The sequence below is a fragment of the Cherax quadricarinatus genome, chromosome 19 (genome assembly GCF_038502225.1).
Source record: "Cherax quadricarinatus isolate ZL_2023a chromosome 19, ASM3850222v1, whole genome shotgun sequence".
Classification (NCBI taxonomy): domain Eukaryota; kingdom Metazoa; phylum Arthropoda; class Malacostraca; order Decapoda; family Parastacidae; genus Cherax; species Cherax quadricarinatus.
The window spans coordinates 42,259,508-42,282,242 of NC_091310.1; the positions used below are offsets into that span (position 1 = coordinate 42,259,508).

The following is a 22,735-nucleotide window of genomic DNA, read 5'->3' on the forward strand; positions in this document are numbered from 1 at the left end:
ATCAGTCTGTCGTGGAAGGAAGGTGGGGTAGGGGTCGGCCTAGGAAAGGTTGGAGGGAGGGGGTAAAGGAGGTTTTGTGTGCGAGGGGCTTGGACTTCCAGCAGGCATGCGTGAGCGTGTTTGATAGGAGTGAATGGAGACAAATGGTTTTTAATACTTGACGTGCTGTTGGAGTGTGAGCAAAGTAACATTTATGAAGGGATTCAGGGAAACCGGCAGGCCGGACTTGAGTCCTGGAGATAGGAAGTACAGTGCGTGCACTCTGAAGGAGGGGTGTTAATGTTGCAATTTAAAAACTGAAGTGCAAAGCATCCTTCTGGCAAGACAGTGATGGAGTGAATGATGGTGAAAGTTTTTCTTTTTCGGGCCACCCTGCCTTGGTGGGAATCGGCCAGTGTGTTAATAAATAAAATAAAAAATTATAGACCCCTTACTCCACCTTCCTTCCCCTACAGATTTATACACCCTCTGTCATCATATATTGCTCCATCAAATTCAAATACTTTTAGTAACCCCGCACCTCATTCTAATCTTCAGATTACAAATTCTTCACATGATATTCACACAGCAGGTTAGGCTCTGGGCTACTGTTGGGCCCTGTTTATACAGCAGGTTAAGTTTCAGACTACTGCAGAGTCCTGTTTATACAGCAGGTTGGGTTCCGGGCTACTGTAAGGACCCGCTTATACAGCAGGTTAGTTTCTGGGCTACTGTAGGACCCCACTTATACAGCAGGTTAGGTTCTGAGTTATTGTAGGGCCTCACTTATATAGCAGGTTAGGTTCCAGGCTACTGTAGAGTCCAGCTTGTACAGTAGCAAGCTGGTAGGTAAGACACATAGGCAACAGTTAGGCAACTTTATTCTGAAACGTTTCGCCTACACAGTAGGCTTCTTCAGTCGAGTACAGAAAGTAGGCAGGAGCAGGAGATGTAAAGACAATGTAATCAGTCCATCAGCCTTAAAGTCATAGATTTGAGGTTGTCAGTCCCTCAGCCTGGAGAAGAGTTCTGTTCCATAGTCTGGAACTTTTCTCCAGGCTGAGGGACTGACAACCTCAAATCTACGACTTCAAGGGTGACGGACTGATTACATCGTCTTCACATCTCCTGCTCCTGCCTACTTTCTGTACTCAACTGAAGAAGCCTACTGTGTAGGCGAAGCGTTTCGGAATAAAGTTGCCTAACTGTTGCCTATGTGTCTTTCCTACCAACCTATCGGTATTGTTTACCATTATGATATTCACAGCAGCAAGCTATAATTACTGAAATAAGGTGAGGTAGAATAATATTTTGTAGCCGGCAAAATTAAGTATGAAAAAACATACCAAATGAACAAAGATAAATATAAAAATGTACAATAAATTATTCACCATTAACTAACCTGCTAAACGTTTAGATGCATGAGCAGAATCCTCTGACATTAGTGGATCTTGCTTTCGCAAAAGGCTTCCCAGACCATCTGACAGCTCTGTCACCAGTGCTTGAAGCTTGGGATCCAGTGTACTACTCCATTCTGAATCCTGTTCAGAGTAAGATTTCCTGGTATTAACTTATTAAACAAGTTCTTCTTCTTTCAATAAACCCACTGTATCCTATCAAGGGAGGGTGGCCCAAAAGGAAAAAACAAAAGTTTCTCCTTTTAAATTTAGTAATATATATAGGAGAAGGGGTTACTAGCCCCTTGCTCCTGGCATTTTAGTCGCCTCTTAAAACACACAACTCACAGAGGAAGAATTCTGTTCCACTTCCCCATGGATATAAGAGGAAATAAACAAGATAAGATAAGATAAGATAAGATTTCGTTCGGATTTTTAACCCCGGAGGGTTAGCCACCCAGGATAACCCAAGAAAGTCAGTGCGTCATCGAGGACTGTCTAACTTATTTCCATTGGGGTCCTTAATCTTGTCCCCCAGGATGCGACCCACATCAGTCGACTAACACCCAGGTACCTATTTGCTGCTAGGTGAACAGGACAACAGGTGTAAGGAAACGTGTCGAAATGTTTCCACCCGCCGGGAATCGAACCCGGGCCCTCCGTGTGTGAAGCGGGAGCTTTAGCCACCAGGCCACCGGGCCACCCAAGAACAAGAACAAGAACTAGTAAGGAAATAGAAGAAAACCCAGAGGCATGTGTATCCATATATATGCTTGTACATGCAAGAGTCAGAATTGGCCGAAAATAGGGCTCAAAGTGGGTGAAATCGCCCACTTCGAGACCGCTAACTTCACAAGAGCATAATTCCATAAGTTTTCCATCAAATTTCATACTTTTGGTGTCATTATGATCTTATTTCATAAGAATTTTTTTTTTTTTTTTTCAAAAAATTTTTTGACCCTGAGAACGAGTTTGGGAGAGGGCCTCCCGACCCTCAAAGGGTTAAAGGAGGGGTTTGAGATATTGGCTGTTTAGAGTGACATCTAAACTGTCATATCTGAGCACCTCTGCAAAGACAGTGAATATGTGTGAATGATCGTGAAAGTGTTTCTTTCTTTTTTTGGGTCACCCTGCCTCGGTGGGAGACAGCCGAAGTGTTAAAAAAAAAATTGGTACAGTAGATTTGGTTCAAAATGCATTTGGATTTTTGAAATTTTATTAAATTTCACTCTAAGGATGCCATTCTTATAAAGAAAAGATTCACCAACTCTACAGTTAACTATGAATTACTGTAAGAACAATGTCCCTGTACCACACATCAAGTTTAAAAATACATGCCTACTATCCTACATTTTAAAAACTGTACTAAGGTCACTCTTCCAGGCTTACCTTTAACAGTATGGGTGCATATAACTTTTGAAGAGAATGGTAGAGTGAGGAAATGGGAGAGTCAATCATGGAGGATACAAAAATGTCAGCAAGGTTATCAGCAGTTATCACATTAGGTTTCATCTTGAAGAACACCAGCAGCTTATCCTTCTTCAGTGATGAGTCAATCTATTAAAAGCACAATCAAAATATTCATACTGCTTTACATGACATAGCAGAAAAAGATGACACATAATAACCACATGTAAAATTATAAAAGGATACTAATGAAATGATCATGATGTGCTAACAACTTTAACAGGCAGAATAAGAGGCCACAGCCGTAAAGTAAGGAAGAGCTCTGATAGACTACTTTGGAAGCAGTGTTTCAGAATTATACAATAGGTTATAAGAGATAGCAAGTAATAACAACTACTGGAAATTTTAAAAACCTTTAAAATATCCAGTAAACTCTTGATTTAATGGATTAATAGAAGGGAAGCAGGTGGCCAGCAATGATGAATGTGGTGGACAGACAAAAATTGTTTTGCCATGATCATAACAATAACATACAATTCTGTAACCAATGGACTTTGTCCATTGTTCCTGAATCAACTGACCCAGCAGATTTTGTCCTCTATTTCCAAAGTCCATTAAATTAAGTACTTGGTTAAACCATACCCCCGGCCGGGATTGAACCCGCGGTCATAGAGTCTCAAAACTCCAGCCCGTCGCGCTAGCCACTAGACCAGCTAGCCACAATAAGATTCATCCAACTAGGTATATTTCTACACCATAGGAAAGTTAGCACAGGCACCTCTGTGACCACAAATGCAAGTTTTTACAGACGAATCTCCAGCTAGCGTGGCCGTGACGAACTCTAGCTCAAGTCCCTTCACTGCCGTAAACATGACTTAAGAAATCGTAATGACACGATTGCAAATAAACCATACCCCCGGCCGGGATTGAACCCGCGGTCATAGAGTCTCAAAACTCCAGCCCGTCGCGCTAGCCACTAGACCAGCTAGCCACAATAAGATTCATCCAACTAGGTATATTTCTACACCATAGGAAAGTTAGCACAGGCACCTCTGTGACCACAAATGCAAGTTTTTACAGACGAATCTCCAGCTAGCGTGGCCGTGACGAACTCTAGCTCAAGTCCCTTCACTGCGACGGGCTGGAGTTTTGAGACTCTATGACCGCGGGTTCAATCCCGGCCGGGGGTATGGTTTATTTGCAATCGTGTCATTACGATTTCTTAAGTCATGTTTACGGCAGTGAAGGGACTTGAGCTAGAGTTCGTCACGGCCACGCTAGCTGGAGATTCGTCTGTAAAAACTTGCATTTGTGGTCACAGAGGTGCCTGTGCTAACTTTCCTATGGTGTAGAAATATACCTAGTTGGATGAATCTTATTGTGGCTAGCTGGTCTAGTGGCTAGCGCGACGGGCTGGAGTTTTGAGACTCTATGACCGCGGGTTCAATCCCGGCCGGGGGTATGGTTTATTTGCAATCGTGTCATTACGATTTCTTAAGTCAAGTTAAGTACTTGGTTCTATCTACTGCTAATTCTTGAAGCAATATGGATGAAGAGGTAATATCTCTCAATACATGTTTGGAGGGGTATGTTGTGTATCTTTATATGTGTATGCTTCTAGACTGTTGTATTCTGAGCACCTCTGCAAAAACAGTGATAATGTGCGAGTGTGGTGAAAGTGTTGAATGATGATGAAAGTATTTTCTTTTTGGGGATTTTCTTTCTTTTTTGGGTCACCCTGCCTCGGTGGGAGACGGCCGACTTGTTGAAAAAAAAAAAAAAACATGTATTACTGTATCTGTTCATAGTATTGTTACTTTTAGTCTTCATATTTCAGTACTGCCTTCCTGTGAGTGCATACTGACTTTCTCTAAGTACAGAAACCTTGATCTGGACCAGCTTGGAGTGATGGTAAGAGATGTCCTTTGCATCTGCACTGTCTGATCTGTCAGCAAAGATTCATGATGCAATGTTTCTAGCTGTGATCAGTAAGTTCTGTCCTTCAATGACCAAAAAAATCTTCATTCATGAAGTTGCCAGTATGATTCCACTGCTTCCCAGCTATGCAAGTCTTGCAGGAGAGTGCTTTCTAAACATTTTCTGTCAAATTTGTTGCCTTACCTAATAACCTAGAAAATGGTCTAATACAACTTAACCCTTTCATTATCCATGCCATAGTTCTACGGGTTTGCAATCTCTGTCCATGCCGTAGTTTTAAGGGTTTGCAGTCTCTGTCCTTGCCATAGTACTACGCCATGAGCTCAGCTCGCTCAGATAAGCAGTGAGCAGTAAGTTTGGGCCCAGATATGAGAGAATGGATCAATGAGGTAAGTGTGTACCATATAAAAATAATCCTGCTCAACTCGGTGCATAATGGGAAAAACTGCAACCAGGTTATTGGTTTAAAATAGTGACCTCGTAGTATATTTTTGGATGGTTTTTACAGTGTATTCTTAGTTTTTTGGACTCATTTGGTAAAATGGAAGATATATTACAGATCTAGAGATGATTTTGATTGATTTCTAGACTGAAAGTAGCTTGAAATCGAGCCCATAGTAGTAGGACGTTAAATTTTTGCTGATATTCCCGAGTAAATAAATCACATCATTCGTCCAAAACGCGTCCAACTGGTTGGGTCTAATATGCATTTACAAATGTCATGACATTATTAATACAATTATTACAATAAGATATAACAGTAAATCTTCTATTTTTCCTGTGTGAATAAAAACTCTTTGTGTGAATAAAAATTTAAAATGGAATTCATGTGTAAAGCCTGGAAATGTAACTAATGAACAGAGGAAATATTATTTTAGTACCAGGAATGCCTGCATTGTTTATTCTGGACACTATTTTGAAACTTGCATATTTTGCAATTTGTGTGAAATTGGCCAAATTACCAATTTCTGATCACTTTATTGGATAGCTGAAATAGTTGACTGGGCAGTTTCTTGTGCTCAATCGATAAAATGGAAGACATACTAGCGAAATAGCTAAGAATTTGGTCTATTAGAACAATGTAATTGACCTAAAATAAGATTCAAAGTGGGCAAAATTGCTGATGCATAAATATCACTGTCAGCAAAATTCACAAAAGCATAATTTTGTCAAATTTCCATCAAGTTTTGTACTTTTTGTTTTATTTCCGTCAGAAAATGATTTTCTACTATTTCATAAAAAAAATAACAAAAACTTTTTTTGAAAATGATGCTGTGGACAGGTTTCAGATCAGGGTTCTGGACAATGAAAGGGTTAATACAGCTTAAAACAGTGTAAAACAAGGGAATTTTCCAATTGATCCAACCCTTAACATTACAGTTGTTGAGGAAAGCCTTTTGTCGAGACCAACTGTCAGACTGAACTACAGCCACTACATCTGACCTCTCCCCACACCTGACTTCTTTTTTCTATAACAGCAAGTTGTGCCTTTAAAATATTTTTCATTTTTTTATTAACATATCGGCAGTTTCCCACCAAGGCAGCGTGGCCCGAAAAAGAAAAACTTTCAACATTCACTCCATCATACATAAACGAGTGTCTTACCAAAAAACGTCAGAACCTCCTATATAGAGTCAGAAAACTTAAGCGGGAGAATAATGACACAATACACCAATGCTTCACACGGGATGGGAAAATTCTAGTTAGGAAAACAAATGTAGGTCAACTGTACACAATCACGAACGAGAATGATCTATCACGATTTCTCAGGGATACTGATCTTACAGAGAATAACTAAATGTCCAACCTAAAAGCCTATGTAATGTAGTGTATGTTTTGCTCCATTATTGTTCAAATCTTGTAGTACAATCTCTTAGTAATTAAATAATCAACTACCTCATTTTGTGATTTTACTAGTAAGCATAAGTCACCTTATCTAATTTTCTTATTTACTATTGTTTGCTTAAATATTAGCTGAATCGATACTTTCTCTGTCCATATTACTACCTATTTTTAAATACTATCAATTGATATTACTTACTAAAATTAATAATTACCATTTTTACTATCAATACAATTTACTCTTAACATTTTTGACATCATTTAATAACCATTACTTGTCTAATTACCTTAACCAGTTTTAATACCACATTTACTATCTTAGAGTACTCTTAATTACCTTGTACTGCCAAATAACCTCAAGTATAACTACCAGTGCAATTTTGAAAGAAATAAACATTACTTTTTCACTTATTTTGTAATCATTATTACTTACTAAAATTTTATTAAACACCATATTTACTACCAGTCAATTTTACTTTTGTACATTAATCATTATTTTATACTTCCCATAACATTTTGTTGCCAATTTTCCAAGTTTGTATATTCAACTCCAACCTTTATATTATCCTTTGTACCTGTGTACCTGTCCTCTCGCATGCTATCTCATTACTTTTTAACAAGTCACTAGAAGCTAGCACCTTTCCGAAACTACTCAAGACGGCAAGGGTTACACCAATACGTAAAGGTGGTGACCATACAGATTTAAACAACTATAGGCCAATATCAAACTTACCATTGCTATCCAAAATCTTTGAGAAACTCGTGCACAGGAGACTATATTCATTTATAACGTCACAGCCATTTATAACGTCACCCAGCCAAGCTAGGTGTTCTAGTGGTACACTCTGTAATTATTATTTTACTACATGTAAACAACACAATAACCAAATTCTGTAAACTCAGCATTGTAATCCTTATAGAGAATAAACTTTGAATCACTATCTTGCCAGAGGCATGCCTACACTACAGTTATAAAACTGCAACATTAACACCCCTCCTTCAGAGTGCAGACACTGTACTTCCCATCTCAAAGACTCAAGTCCGGCCTGCCAGTTTCCCTGAATCCCTTCATGTTACCCTGCTTACACTCCAACAGCACATCAAGTCTTAAAAACCATCTGTTTCCATTCGCTCCTGTCTAACATGCTCATGCACACTTGCTGGAAGTCCAAGCACCTCGCACACAAAACCTCCTTTACTCCCTCCCTCCAACCTTTCCTAGGCCAACCCCTACCTTGCCTTCACTACAGATTTGTATACTCTCGAAGTCATTCTATTTCGTTCCATTCTCTCTACATGTCCAAACCATCTCAATAACACCTCCTCAGCCCTCTGGATAATAGTTTTGGTAATCCAACACCTCCTCCTAATCTCCACACTATGGATTCTCTGCATTATATTCACACCACACATTGCCCTCAGATATGACATCTCCACTGCCTCCAGTCTCCTCCTTGTTGTAACATTCACAACCCATGCCTCACACCCATTACAAGAGCATTGGTATAACTTTACTCTCATACATTCCCATCTTTGCTTTCATGGATAAAGTTCTTTGTCGTGCACCACTCGCCTTTTTCCCTTTGTCAATTCTATGATTCACCTCATCCTTGATAGACTCATCTGCTGACATGTCACCTCCCAAATATGTGAACACATTCACCTCCTCCTTACTCTATCCCTCCAATCTGATATCCAATCTTCTGTTACCTAATTTTTTTGTTATCCTCATCACTTTATGCTTTCCTATATTCACTTTTAACTTCCTTCTTTTACATACCCTATCAAACTCATCGGCCAACCTCTGCAACTTCTCTTCAGAATCTCCCAAAATCACAGTGTCATCAGCAAAGAGGAGCTGTGACAACTTCCACTTTGTGTTAGATTCCTTATCTTTTAATCCCACACCTCTTGCCAACACCCAAGCATTCACTTCTCTTACTACTCCATCTGTAAATATATTGAACAACCATGGTGACATCACACATCCCAGTCTAAGGCCTACTTTTACTGAGAAATAATCCCCCTCTCACCTACATTTTCTAACTTGAGCCTCACTATCCTCGTAAAACTTTTCACTGCTTTCAATGAACTACTATTCCATATATTTGCAACATCTGCCACACTGCCCCTCCCCCATCCACCCTATCATATGCCTTTTCCAAATCCATAAATGCCACAAAAACCTCTTTACCCTAATCTAAATACATGTACTGCTCACCTATACTGCTCACCTGTGTGTTTCACTGCAAACACTTGGTCCACACACCCCCTACCTTTCCTAAAGCCTCCTTGTTCATCTGCTATCCCGCTCTCCGTCTTACTCATAATTCTATCAATAATAATTCTACCATATACTTTACCAGGTATACTCAACAGACTTATTCCCCTAAAATTTTTACACTCTCTTTTGTCCTCTTTGCCTTTATACAAAGCAACTATGCATGCTCTCTGCCAATCCCTAGGTACCTTACCCTCTTCCATACATTTATTAAATAAAAACACTAACCACTCCAAAACTATATCCCCACCTGCTTTTAACATTTCTATCTTTATCCAATCAATCCCAGCTGCTGTATCCCCTTTCATTCTACTCAGTGACCCACACACTTCCCCCATACTCACAACTGGTTCTTCCTCACTCCTATAAGATATTATTCCTTTAAAATATATTTGTATTAAATATTTTGCTTCTTAGGAAACTTGCCAACTTAACAGGCTACCCCAAACACAGTACTGTTGCTAGTTACACATACAAAGATTTATAAAAATAAATCACTTAGGATTCACTACATTAGTATGCTTTCTCAAGAACAAGAGAATTTTTTTTTTCAACAAGTCTGCTGTCTCCCACCGAGGCAGGGTGACCCAAAAAGAAAGAAAATCCCCAAAAAGAAAATACTTTCATCATCATTCAACACTTTCACCTAACTCACACATAATCACTGTTTTTGCAGAGGTGCCAAGAATACAACAGTTTAGAAGTATATACGTATAAAAATACACAATATATCCCTCCAAACTGCCAATATCCCAAACCCCTCCTTTAGAGTGCAGGCATTATACTTCCCATTTCCAGGACTCAAGTCCGGTTATATAAAATAACCAGTTTCCCTGAATCCCTTCACTAAATATTACCCTGCTCACACTCCAACAGCTCATCGGGTCCCAAATATCATTTGTCTCCAATCACTCCTATCTAACACGTTCATGCACGCTTGCTGGAAGTCCAAGCCCCTCGCCCACAACACCTCCTTTACCCCCTCCTTCCAACCTTTTCAAGGACGACCCCTACCCCACCTTCCTTCCCCTACAGATTCATACGCTCTCCATGTCATTCTACTTTGATCCATTCTCTCTAAATGACCAAACCACATCAACAAACCCTCTTCAGCCCTCTGACTAATACTTTTATTAACTCCACACCTTCTAATTTCCACACTCCGAATTTTCTGCATAATATTTACACCACACATTTCCCTTAGACATTATTATTATAATCAAAAAAGAAGCGCTAAGCCACAAGGACTATACAGCATGCCCTTAGACAGGACATCTCCACTGCCTCCAACCGTATCCTCGCTGCTGCATTTACCACCCAAGCTTCACACCCATATAAGTGTTGGTACTACTAAACTTTCATACATTCCCTTCTTTGCCTCCATAGATAACGTTTTTTTGCCTCCACATATACCTCAATGCACCACTCACCTTTTTTCCTTCATCAGTTCTATGATTAACCTCATCCTTCATAAATCCATCCGCTGACACGTCAACTCCCAAATGTCTGAAAACATTCACTTCTTCCAAAACACAGAAAAGAAAACAAGTAAAGTATTCACTGAGAAAACACTTTTTAAACCTGCAAATAATTGTCTAAAAATTTTATGCTGATGAATAATAATTAAACATTTCATGCAACAATAATTACCTTGGTGTTCAATATGATGCGTCCCTCATCAGGGACCATATGAGCTCCAAGGAGTTGACAGTTGCCAGAGTCCAAAAAGGTGTTGAGGTTCTGGTCATCATTCAGTGCCACCAACAGGGGATCCGATAGGGAAAGGCCAAAGTAGTTTCCTGTCAAAAGTACATACAGTGAACTCTCTCCAGGTAAACTCCAGTACTATATTTATCTCCAAACACCTAAGAGGTGTGTAAGTATTAGCCGAATTTTGTAGACTGAATCCAAGAAAAATCTGTTATCCAGCCCTAATTGAAGTCAGTCGTAGGCAAAATGCTCATGTTATGTACATACTGAAAGTTTAGTGCTTAACAGTCCACAACAAGCAGAATTTTTACATTTTTATCTCAGGCTAGGAAAGGACTTGAATTTCCACACCTTAACTCCCCAAATGAACAGTAAGTTAAAGTAAAGTAAAAGATATTTCATGCACTGTGATGTAACAAATGATGCAAAACACTTAAAGCCTAAAAAAAAAAATGTGTAGCAGTTTAAAATAATGAAACTTAAAAAATATACAGTACAAAAGGACATCAGACAAAACAAGAGAACCCTTGTAGACACAAGGACACTACCAAAGCCACTACATAAATAATGAACTTAGAAAAATAACCAAAATCCATACCAGTTGTCGTGAGGATAAAATTCTTGCGTACATCTGATGTCTCCATTTCGAGGCTTCAGTCAATGTTCTCATCATTCAGTCAAATCAGCAATGATTACAGCCTGTAAACACCTCTAAATAAAAATACACGTACATTATACAGATAATTTGCATAATATACTATGTATAAATTGATACAGTGTGAATACATGTGTGAGCAGGGATTCAGAGAAACCAGTTAGCTGGACTTGAGTCCCGAAGGTGGGAAGTATAATGCCTGTAATTAAAGGAGGGGTTTGGGATACTATCTGTCTTTGCAGAGACATGCTGTCCAAAGCTGTTGTACAGCCACATCAGGAGGAAAATAACAGTCAATGACTAGGTCATCAGGCTGAGGAAGGAAGGAGGGCAATGACCACAAAGTATGAGGAGCTCAACATGAGATTGAAAGAAGTGCTCACTGATGAGACAGAAGGGACTCCAGAAAGACGGAGAGGTGAGGCACACCATCAGGTGTTGGACACAATACATACAACTGAGGAAAAAGTGAAGAGGCAGCTAAGCGAGCTAGATACCTCAAAGGCGATGGGGCCGGATAACATCTCTCCATGGGTCCTGAGAGAGGGAGCAGAGGTGCTATGTGTACCACTAACAACAATCTTCACACATCTATCTAAACAGGACAACTACCTGAGGTATGGAACACAGCAAATGTAGTCACAATTTTTAAAAAAAGGAGACAGACATGAAGCATTAAACTACAGACCAGTGTCACTGACATGTATAGTATGCAAAGTCATGAAGTTTATTAGGAGAAGAGTGGTGGAGCACCTAAAAAGGAATGAGCTTATCAACAACAACCAGGGTGGTTTCAGGGACAGGAAATCCTGTCACAAACCTACTGGAGTTCTATGACAGAGTGACAGCAGTACGACAAGAGAGAGAGGGGTAGGTAGATTGCATTTTCTTGGACTGTAAGAAGGCATCTGACACAGTTCCATAAAAGAGATTAGTGGAAAAGCTGGAGGACCAGGCAGGGATAACAGGGAAGGCACTGCAATAGATCAAGGAATAGCTGTCGGGAAGACAATGGCGAGTCATAGTACATGACAAGGTGTCAGAGTGGGCGCCTGTGATGAGTGGGGTTCCACAGGGGTCAGTCCTACAGCCAGTATTGTTTCTGATACATGTGAACGACATGACGGAAGGAATTGACTCAGAAATGTCCCAGTTCACAGATGATGTGAAGCTGATGAGAAGAATTCAATCAGATGAGGACCAGGAACAACTTCAAAGGGATTTGGACAGGCTGCAGGCCTAGTCCAGATACTGGCTCCTGGAGTTCAACCCCAGCAAGTGCAAAGTCATGAAGATTGGGGAAGGGCAAAGAAGACTGCAGACGGAATACAGTCTAGGGGGCCAGAGACTACAAACCTCACTCAAGGAAAAGGATCTTGGGGTGAGTATAACACCAAGCACATCTCCTGAGGCACACATCAACCAAATAACTGCTGCAGTATACAAGCACCCAGCAAACCTAAGAATAGCATTCCAACGTCTCAGTAAGAAATCGTTCAGGACCCCTGTACACTGTGTACGTTAGGCCTATATTGGAGTATGCAGCACCAGTTTGGAACCCACACCTAGCCAAGCATGTAAGGAAATTAGAGAAAGTTCAAGGGTTTGCAACAAGACTAGTCTCGGAGCTAAGGGGAATGTCCTACAAGGAGAGGTTAAGGGAAATCGACCTGACAATGTAGGACAGGAGAGATAGGGATGATATGATAACATAAAATACTGAGAGGAATCGACAAGGTGGATAGAGACAGGATGTTTCAGAGATGGAACACAGCACCAAGGGGTCACAGTCGGAAATTGAAGACTCAGATGAATCACAAGGAGTTTAGGAAGCATTTTTTCAGTCACAGAGTTGTCAGAATGTGGAATAGTCTGGGAAGTGATGTAGTGGAGGCAGGATCCATACACAGCTTTAAGAAGAGATATGATAAAACTCACAGAGCATGAAGAGTGACTTAGTAGCGGCCAGCGACGAGGCGGGGCCAGGAGCTGTAACTCGACCCCTGCAACAACTAGGTGAGTACACCCCCCACACCCCCCCACACACACACACCCAACAAACCCCCCACACACACGAGCTATGACTCGACCCCTGCAACCACAATTAGATGATTACGTATTTACACGCACTGTACACTGTGTACGTCAGGCCCATCCTGGAGTATGCAGCACCAGTTTGGAACCCACACTTGGTCAAACACGTCAAGAAATTACAGAAAGTGCAAAGGTTTGCAACAAGGTTAGTTCCGGAGCTCAGGGGAATGTCCTACGAAGAAAGGTTGAGGTAAATCGGCTTGACGACGCTGGAGGACAGGAGGGTCAGGGGAGACATGATAACGACATATAAAATACTGCACGGAATAGACAAGGTGGACAAAGACAGGATGTTCCAGAGATGGGACACAGAAACAAGGGGTCAGAATTGGAAGTTGAAGACTCGGACGAGTCAAAAGGATGTTAGGAAGTATTTTCTCAGTCACAGAGTTGTCAGGCAGTGGAATAGCCTAGAAAGTGACGTACTGGAGGTGGGAACCATGCATAGTTTTAAGACGAAGTTCGATAAAGCTCATGGAGCAGGGAGAGGACCCAGTAACAATCAGTTAAGAGGCGGGGCCAGGAGCTATGACTCGACCACTGCAACCGCAAATAGATTAGTACACTGAGAGTATAATGGTACCAACACTCTTATATGGGTGTAAAGCATGGGTTGTGAATGATGCAGCAAGGGGGCTGGAAGTAGTGGAGTTGTCGTGTCTGAGAGTAATGTGGTGTAAATATGCAGATAATTAGTTGTTTGGAGATTAGGAGGTGTGGAGTACTAAGAGTATTATTCAGAGGGTTGTTGAGGTGGTTTGGTCACTTAGAGAGGATGGAGAAAAATAGAATGACTTGGAGATTGTAGAAATTGTTGATTTTTTGCCACCGAAGTGGCTAGTTTATTGTGCACCCCATATCCATCCTGTGGACGGTAGCGCGAGAGCATATGGATACACAAAAGGCCTAGGAACTAGGCCCCAAAGGGTTAACATGAATACATATGGATTTATATCTACATATCTATAGTTCACTTATCTGTTACAAGCAAATTTAGGAAATTTGCTTAGTATATCTGGTATCTTATTTTCATTAATAAGATATCTTGGCATGTCACATAGGTTATTATACTGTCTGTCTCTGTATTCCTCAATAAGTGGACAATTAAGCACATAGTGTTCAAGAGAGTGACCATATGCCTAATCACATAATTTACATTTAGTTTGATCATCATCTGTGTGTCTCCCAAACTGCCAGAAGTACTTGTAACCAAGCCTAAGCCTGGCCACTACAACATCAGTCAGTCTGTTCACATTGCAAGTTGCTCCATAAACATACTTATCTACGTTCATGTTATCATAGTGGGTTATAGATCTACTCAGGCTTCTAACTGCATTCCTATAACAATCATTTTCATTATTTACTTCTCTCCTAATATTATTCCTAATGCTAGACACAGTTATACCAAAGTTACATTCTACATTCTCCTGGAGAAGGGGTCATCCTAAGAAAGGATGGAGGGAGGGGGTAAAAGAGATTTTGTGTGGAAGGGGCTTGGACATGCAGTAGGCATGTGTGTTAGATGGGAGTGAATGGAGACGAATGGTTTTTGGGACCTTACGAGTTGTTGGAGTGTGAGCAGAGTAATATTGTGAAGGGATTCTGAGAAACCTGTTAGCCAGACTTGAGTCCTGGAGGTGGGAAGAGCAATACCTGCACTTTAAAGGAGGGGTTTGGGATATTGGCTGTTTGGAATAACATCTCAACTGTCGTATCTGGGCGCCTCTGCAAATACAGTAATTATGTGTGAATGGTGGTGAAAATGTTTCTTTCTTTTTTGGGTCACTTTGCCTCGGTGGGAGACGGCCAGTATATTGGAAAAAAATATAAATTATTATAAAGTGTTTACAGTAGAATAGATAACACGGATATTATTTATCATATAAAGTATTAAAGGATTTCTATCCCGATTAAAAATATATAATGATCATAACAATTACCTTCAATAATGAAGCTGGCTATGATAACGTCTGGACAGCTTCATCTCCCCCACTGCAAAAACTTGGCCTCCTCCCTGACTACAAAAGCTTGACCTCTCACGACTGCACAAGCTTAACCTCCACCCACGACTGCACAAGCTTGACCTCCACCCACGGCTCCACAAGCTTAACCTCCACCCACGACTGCACAAGCTTGACCTCCACCCACGGCTGCACCAGCTTGACCTCCACCCACGGCTGCACAAGCTTAACTTCCACCCACGGCTGCACAAGCCTGACCTCCACCCACGACTGCACAAGCTTGACCTCCACCCACGACTGCACAAACTTAACTTCCACCCACGGCTGCTCAAGCTTAACCTCCACCCACGACTGCACAAGCTTGACCTCCACCCACAACTGCACAAGCTTAACCTCCACCCACGACTGCACAAGCTTGACCTCCACCCACGGCTGCACAAGCTTAACCTCCACCCACGGCTGCACAAGCTTGACCTCCACCCACGGCTGCACAAGTTAGACCTCCACCCACGGCTGAACAAGCTTAACTTCCACCCACGGCTGCACAAACGACCTCCACCCACGGCTGCACAAGCTTGACCTCCACCCACGGCTGCACACGCTTGACTGAAGTATTCAAGCTTATGGCTCAGGTCCCATGCTCATGTGCCAAGCATCTCTTACATTATAACACTTATCGGGGGAAGCGCTAAACCTGAAGGAGGACAAAAAGCGCCTGGACAACGAGAGAGCTGCGTGTAATACAAGAATGGTTGGTGTAGTTCCACTTCCTTAAATCAAGAGCCCTTCACAAGCATTAAAATTTAATGAATTCAGACGTGGCACCAGCATTGGTTGTCGTAGCAACTGAGGTAAACAAATACCATGTGTGTGAAACATAATGACAACTAACATTATAATGATGACTTAACTAACATTATAATAATGATATAACTAACGTTATAATAATGACATAACATTATAATGATATTCCTAACAATAATTGAATTCCTAACTGATAATGACATTGCTAACAATAATACTGACATTCCTAACAATAATAATGACATTCCTAACAATGATAATGACATTCCTAACAATGATAATGACATTCCTAACAATGATAATGACATTCTTAACAATGATAATGATAATGATAACAATGATAATGATAATGACATTCTTAACAATAATAATGACATTCCTAACAATGATAATGACATTCCTAACAATAATAATGACATTCCTAACAATAATAATGACATTCCTAACAATGATAATGACATTCCTAACAATGATAATGACATTCCTAACAATGATAATGACATTCCTAACAATGATAATGACATTCCTAACAATGATAATGATAACAATGATAATGATAATGACATTCTTAACAATAATAATGACATTCCTAACAATGATAATGACATTCCTAACAATGATAATGACATTCCTAACAATGATAATGACATTCCTAACAATGATAATGATAATGACATTCTTAACAATAATAATGACATTCCTAACAATGATAATGACATTCCTAACAATGATAATGACATTCCTAACAATGATAATGACATTCCTAACAATGATAATGACATTCCTGACAATAATAATGACATTCCTAACAATGATAATGACATTCCTAACAATGATAATGACATTCCTAACAATGATAATGACATTCCTAACAATGATAATGACATTCCTAACAATAATAATGACATTCTTAATAATAATGACATTCCTAACAATGATAATGACATTCCTAACAATGATAATGACATTCCTAACAATAATAATGACATTCCTAACAATGATAATGACATTCCTAACAATGATAATGACATTCTTAATAATAATAACATTCCTAACAATAATAATGACATTCCTAACAATAATAATGACATTCCTAACAATAATAATGACATTCCTAACAATAATAATGACATTCCTAACAATAATAATGACATTCCTAACAATAATAATGACATTCCTAACAATAATAATGACATTCCTAACAATAATAATGACACTCCTAATATAATAATCCTAACATAATAATGACATTCCCAATATAGTAGCATAAATACATTCCCCAGAAAACATTATATATTATTTACAAGGAAGGGCTAAACCCGTAGGGGTAATAGAGATCTCCAGCAGACACTATTGACCTTTATATAGGTCAATATGCTGTGAAAGTTCTATACAGATCTATTTATGTTAGATCATTATATTTGTAGTTATATTCCAGAACCAACCACCTTAAACCTTTAATAACCCATGAAAAAGCCGTTGTGCGGATGATTACCAGCTCCTGTGCCAGACAGCACCCCACCACTTTTCAAAAGCCTGAACCTACTAAATAATCGAGACATACACTCATATTATTGTGCCTACTACGTACACAGAACATTAAACTCCAATACAAACCCTCCACTTAAACTTCTCCTTGATAGCTACAACAGAACACACAGTCACAACACAAGGCACAACGCACTCTTCAATATCCCTTGTGCCAGTCTCACCATGCAAAAATACAATGCACATAAAGGGCCCGAAGATCTGGAATTCACTACCTGAACCGGTAAAGGATCCCTTGACTACTTATAAATTTAGGACTTTGCTTAAAAATCATCTCATCTCTCAATACTGGAGTTTACGTGGAGGGTAAACTCCAGTATACTAACCAAAACAACTTCGCATCAGTTGTTATATGACTTCCAGTCCATGAAATATTACTGCTTGAACCATTAACTGTAATATTGTTTTTATTACCACTTTACCAGGAATTTACCTGGAGAGGGTTTCAGGGGTGAACGCCCCCGCGGCTCGGTCTGAGACCAGTCCTCATGGTGGATCTGGGTCTGATCAACCAGGCTGTTACTACTGGCTGCACGCAAGCTGGCATACGAACCACAGCCCGGTTGGTCAGGTACTGACTTTAGGTGCCTGTCCAGTGCCTTCTTAAAGACAGCCAGGGGTCTATTGTTAATCCCCCTTATGTAGGCTGGGAGGTAGTTGAACAGTCTTGGACCCCAGATGCTCACTGTGTTGTCTCTCATTGTACTCGTTGTGCCCCTGCTTTTCATCGGGGGAATGTTACATCTCCTGTCGAGTCTTTTGCTTTCATAGGGAGTGATTTTCGTGTGCAGAATTAGTATCAATCCCTCCAGGACCTTCCAAGTGTATACATGTATTATCATGTATCTCTCTCGCCTGCGTTCCAGGGAATACAGATCAAGGACCTTCAACCGTTCCCAGTAATTTAGGTGCCTTATCGTGCTTATATGTGCCGTGAAAGTTCTTCGCACACTCTCCAGGTCTGCAATGTCACTAGCCTTGAAGGGGCCGTTAGTGTACAGCAGTATTCCAGCCTAGAGAGCACAAGCGATTTGAAGAGAATCATCATGGGCTTGGCGTCCCTAGTTTTGAAGGTTCTCATTATCCATCCTACCATTTTCCTAGCAGATGAGGTAGATACATTGTTGTGGTCTTTGAAGATGAGGTCCTCTGACATTATCACTCCCAGGTCCTTCACATTACTTTTTCACTCTATTGTATGGTTAGAGTTTGTCGTATCACTCCCAGGTCTTTGGCCTGGGAGTGATCATGTCGGAGGATCTCACTTTCAAGGACCATAACATTGTATCAATCGCATCTGCTAGAAAAATGACAGGATGGATAATGAGAACCTTCAAAACTAGGGATGCCAAGCCCATGATGACACTCTTCAGGTCGCTTGTTATATCTAGGCTGGAATATTGCTGCACACTAACAGCACCTTTCAAGGCAGGTGAAATTGCTGACCTAGAAAATGTACAGAGAACCTTCACGGCATGCATAACGGAGATAAAACACCTCAATTACTGGGAGCGCTTGAAGTTCCTGAACCTGTACTCCCTGGAATGCAGGCGGGAGAGATACATGATTATATACACCTGGAAAATTCTAGAGGGACTAGTACCGAACTTGCACACGAAAATCACTCACAAGGCAGGTGAAATTGCCGACCTAGAAAATGTACAGAGAACTTTCACGGCGCGCATAACGGAGATAAAACACCTCAATTATTGGGAGCGCTTGAGGTTCCTAAACCTGTATTCCCTGGAACGCAGGAGGGAGAGATACATGATTATATACACCTGGAAAATCCTAGAGGGACTAGTACCGAACTTGCACACGAAAATCACTCACTACGAAAGCAAAAGACTTGGCAGACGATGCACCATCCCCCCAATGAAAAGCAGGGGTGTCACTAGCACGTTAAGAGACCATACAATAAGTGTCAGGGGCCCGAGACTGTTCAACTGCCTCCCAGCACACATAAAGGGGATTACCAACAGACCCCTGGCAGTCTTCAAGCTGGCACTGGACAAGCACCTAAAGTCAGTTCCTGATCAGCCGGGCTGTGGCTCGTACGTTGGTTTGCGTGCAGCCAGCAGCAACAGCCTGGTTGATCAGGCTCTGATCCACCAGGAGGCCTGGTCTCAGACCGGGCCGCGGGGGCGTTGACCCCCGGAACTCTCTCCAGGTAAACTCCAGGTAAACAACGAAAGCAGAAGATAAGATAAGATAAGATAAGATTTCGTTCGGATTTTTAACCCCGGAGGGTTAGCCACCCAGGATAACCCAAGAAAGTCAGTGCGTCATCGAGGACTGTCTAACTTATTTCCATTGGGGTCCTTAATCTTGTCCCCCAGGATGCGACCCACACCAGTCGACTAACACCCAGGTACCTATTTGCTGCTAGGTGAACAGGACAACAGGTGTAAGGAAACTTGTCGAAATGTTTCCACCCGCCGGGAATCGAACCCGGGCCCTCCGTGTGTGAAGCGGGAGCTTTAGCCACCAGGCCACCGGGCCACCCACCAGGCCACCGGGCCACTCGGCAGACTCGGCAGACGATGCAACATCCCCCAAATGAAAAGCAGGGGTATCGCTAACACGTTAAGAGACAATACAATAAGTGTCAGGGGCCCCGAGACTATTCAACTGCCTCCCAGCATACATAAGGGGGATTACCAATAGACCCCTGGCTGTCTTCAAGCAGGCACTGGACAAGCACCTAAAGTCGGTACCTGACCAGTTGGGCTGTGGCTCGTACGTTAGATTGCATGCAGCCAGCAGTAACAGCCTGGTTGATCAGGCTCTGATCCACCAAGAGGCCTGGTCACAGACCGGGCTGTGGGGGCGTTGACCCCCGGAACTCTCTCCAGGTAAACTCCAGGTATACCCTGATACATTTTTAATTTCCTCAAGTTTCCCATATCTGAGTAGTTGAAATTTTTCCTCGTTGAACTTTATATTGTTTTGAGTGGCCCATTCGAAGATTTGGTTGACGTCCGCTTGGAATCTCGCGGTGTCTTCGATGGAGGTCACTGCCATGGTAATCCGGGTGTCATTCACAAAGGAAGACACGGAGCTATGAATTATATCTCTGTATATGTCAGAAATGAGGATGAGGAATAGAATGAGAGCAAGTACTGTGCCTTGTGGAACAGAGCTTTTTATTGTGGCTGTCTGGGACTTTACTCTGTTTACTATTACTTTTTCTGTTCTATTTGTCAGGAAGTTATAGATCCATCTACCAACTTTTCCTGTTATTCCCTTATCACGCATTTTGTGTGCTATTACACCAGGGTCTAAAGCCAGCAACAAACAACAAAATACCTTTCATCCATGGACTGCTTGCAGAGGCAAAGGCAATGTTCGCGGCTTTCACTGAGACTAAATGAAGGATCGCTTGGACAACGAAATATGGATCCCAGATTACAACCTATACAGATGTGACAGAGTGAACAGGCAAAAGGGGGGGGGGGGTTGGCCTGTACATTGCAGAGTCACTTGTTTGCACAGAACTGCTTAATGCCTCAAATGATGTAGTGGAAGTTTTAGCAGTAAAGATCGAGAACCAAAACCTAGTCATTGTGGTAGTCTACAAGCCTCCGGATGCAACATCCCAGCAATTCCAGGAACAGCTGTTAAAAATTGACCACTGTCTAGAAAATCTTCCAGCTTCTGCACCCAACATCTTGCTCCTGGGGGATTTCAACTTAAGGCACCTAAAATGGAGGAATATAGCAAATAATATTGTTGCAGTAATAACACCAGGAGGCAGCTCTGATGAAAACTCACACTCACACGAGCTTTTAAATCTCTGCACAAAATTCAATTTAAACCAGCAAATAATAGAGCCTACTAGACTGGAGAATACACTAGACCTCATCTTCACTAACAATGATAATCTGATAAGAAATGTCACCATATCAAAAACAATATACTCAGATCACAACATAATTGAGGTTCAGACATGTATGCGTGGAGCCCCAGACAGACATAATGAGACTAGTCACGAGGGAGCATTCACCAAATTCAACTTCAATAACAAAAACATAAAGTGGGACCAAGTAAACCAAGTCCTAACCGATATAAGCTGGGAAGATATACTAAGCAACACAGACCCCAACTTACGCCTAGAACAGATCAACTCGGTGGCACTCGATGTATCCACAAGGCTTATTCCTCTAAGAAAAAGGAGGAGTAGATGTAAAACAGAGAGACAGGCGCTCCCTTTACAGGCGACGGAAAAGAATAACAGAGCGGCTAAAAGAGGTCAATATATCTGAAATGCGTAGGGAGACACTGGTCAGAGAAATAGCAAGCATCGAACTTAAGCTAAAGGAATCTTATAGGAGTCAGGAATCGCGGGAAGAACTAAAAGCCATAAATGAAATCGAAAGAAACCCAAAGTATTTCTTCTCCTATGCCAAATCAAAGTAGAGAACAACGTCCAGTATTGGGCCCTTACTTAAACAAGATGGGTCCTACACAGATGACAGCAAGGAAATGAGTGAGCTACTCAAGTCCCAATATGACTCAGTTTTTAGCAAGCCGCTAACCAGACTGAGAGTCGAAGATCAAAATTATTTTTTTATGAGAGAGCCACAAAATTTGGTTAACACAAGCCTATCCGATGTTATCCTGACGCCAAATAACTTCGAACAGGCGATAAATGACATGCCCATGCACTCTGCCCCAGGGCCAGACTCAATATGAAGTTTAACGATGAGAAATTTCAATTACTCAGATATGGCAAACACAAGGAAATTAAATCTTCATCAGAGTACAAAACAAATTCTGCCCACAAAATAGAGCGAAACACCAACGTCAAAGACCTGGGAGTGATCATGTCGAAGGATCTCACCTTCAAGGACCATAACATTGTATCAATCGCATCTGCTAGAAAAATGACAGGATGGATAATGAGAACCTTCAAAACTAGGGAGGCCAAGCCCATGATGACACTCTTCAGGTCACTTGTTCTATCTAGGCTGGAATATTGCTGCACACTAACAGCACCTTTCAAGCCAGGTGAAATTGCTGACCTAGAAAATGTACAGAGAACCTTCACGGCACGCATAATGGAGATAAAACACCTCAATTACTGGGAGCGCTTGAGGTTCCTAAACCTGTATTCCCT

At 41.2% G+C, this 22,735-nt stretch overlaps 1 protein-coding gene across 3 annotated transcripts in view; it reads right to left on the reverse strand.

Moving 5' to 3' along the window:
• The window catches only part of btv (dynein cytoplasmic heavy chain beethoven), a 289,769-nt gene extending 271,989 nt beyond the window's left edge, over window positions 1-17,780 (reverse strand). The window contains exons 1-5 of one of the 3 annotated variants that reach the window (XM_070086734.1): window positions 17,686-17,780; window positions 11,153-11,253; window positions 10,495-10,643; window positions 2,766-2,933; window positions 1,382-1,520 (exon numbers count right to left, since the gene is read on the reverse strand). In XM_070086734.1, coding sequence (XP_069942835.1) covers window positions 1,382-1,520; window positions 2,766-2,933; window positions 10,495-10,643; window positions 11,153-11,198 — 502 coding nt within the window. In that variant the 5' untranslated portion in view covers window positions 11,199-11,253; window positions 17,686-17,780. Of the gene's footprint in view, window positions 1-1,381; window positions 1,521-2,765; window positions 2,934-3,364; window positions 3,848-10,494; window positions 10,644-11,152; window positions 11,254-15,243; window positions 15,863-17,685 lie in introns of those variants that run through there. The other 2 variants (XM_070086733.1, XM_070086735.1) reach the window with 2 other exon arrangements.
• Between the last annotated feature and the right edge of the window lie 4,955 nt (window positions 17,781-22,735).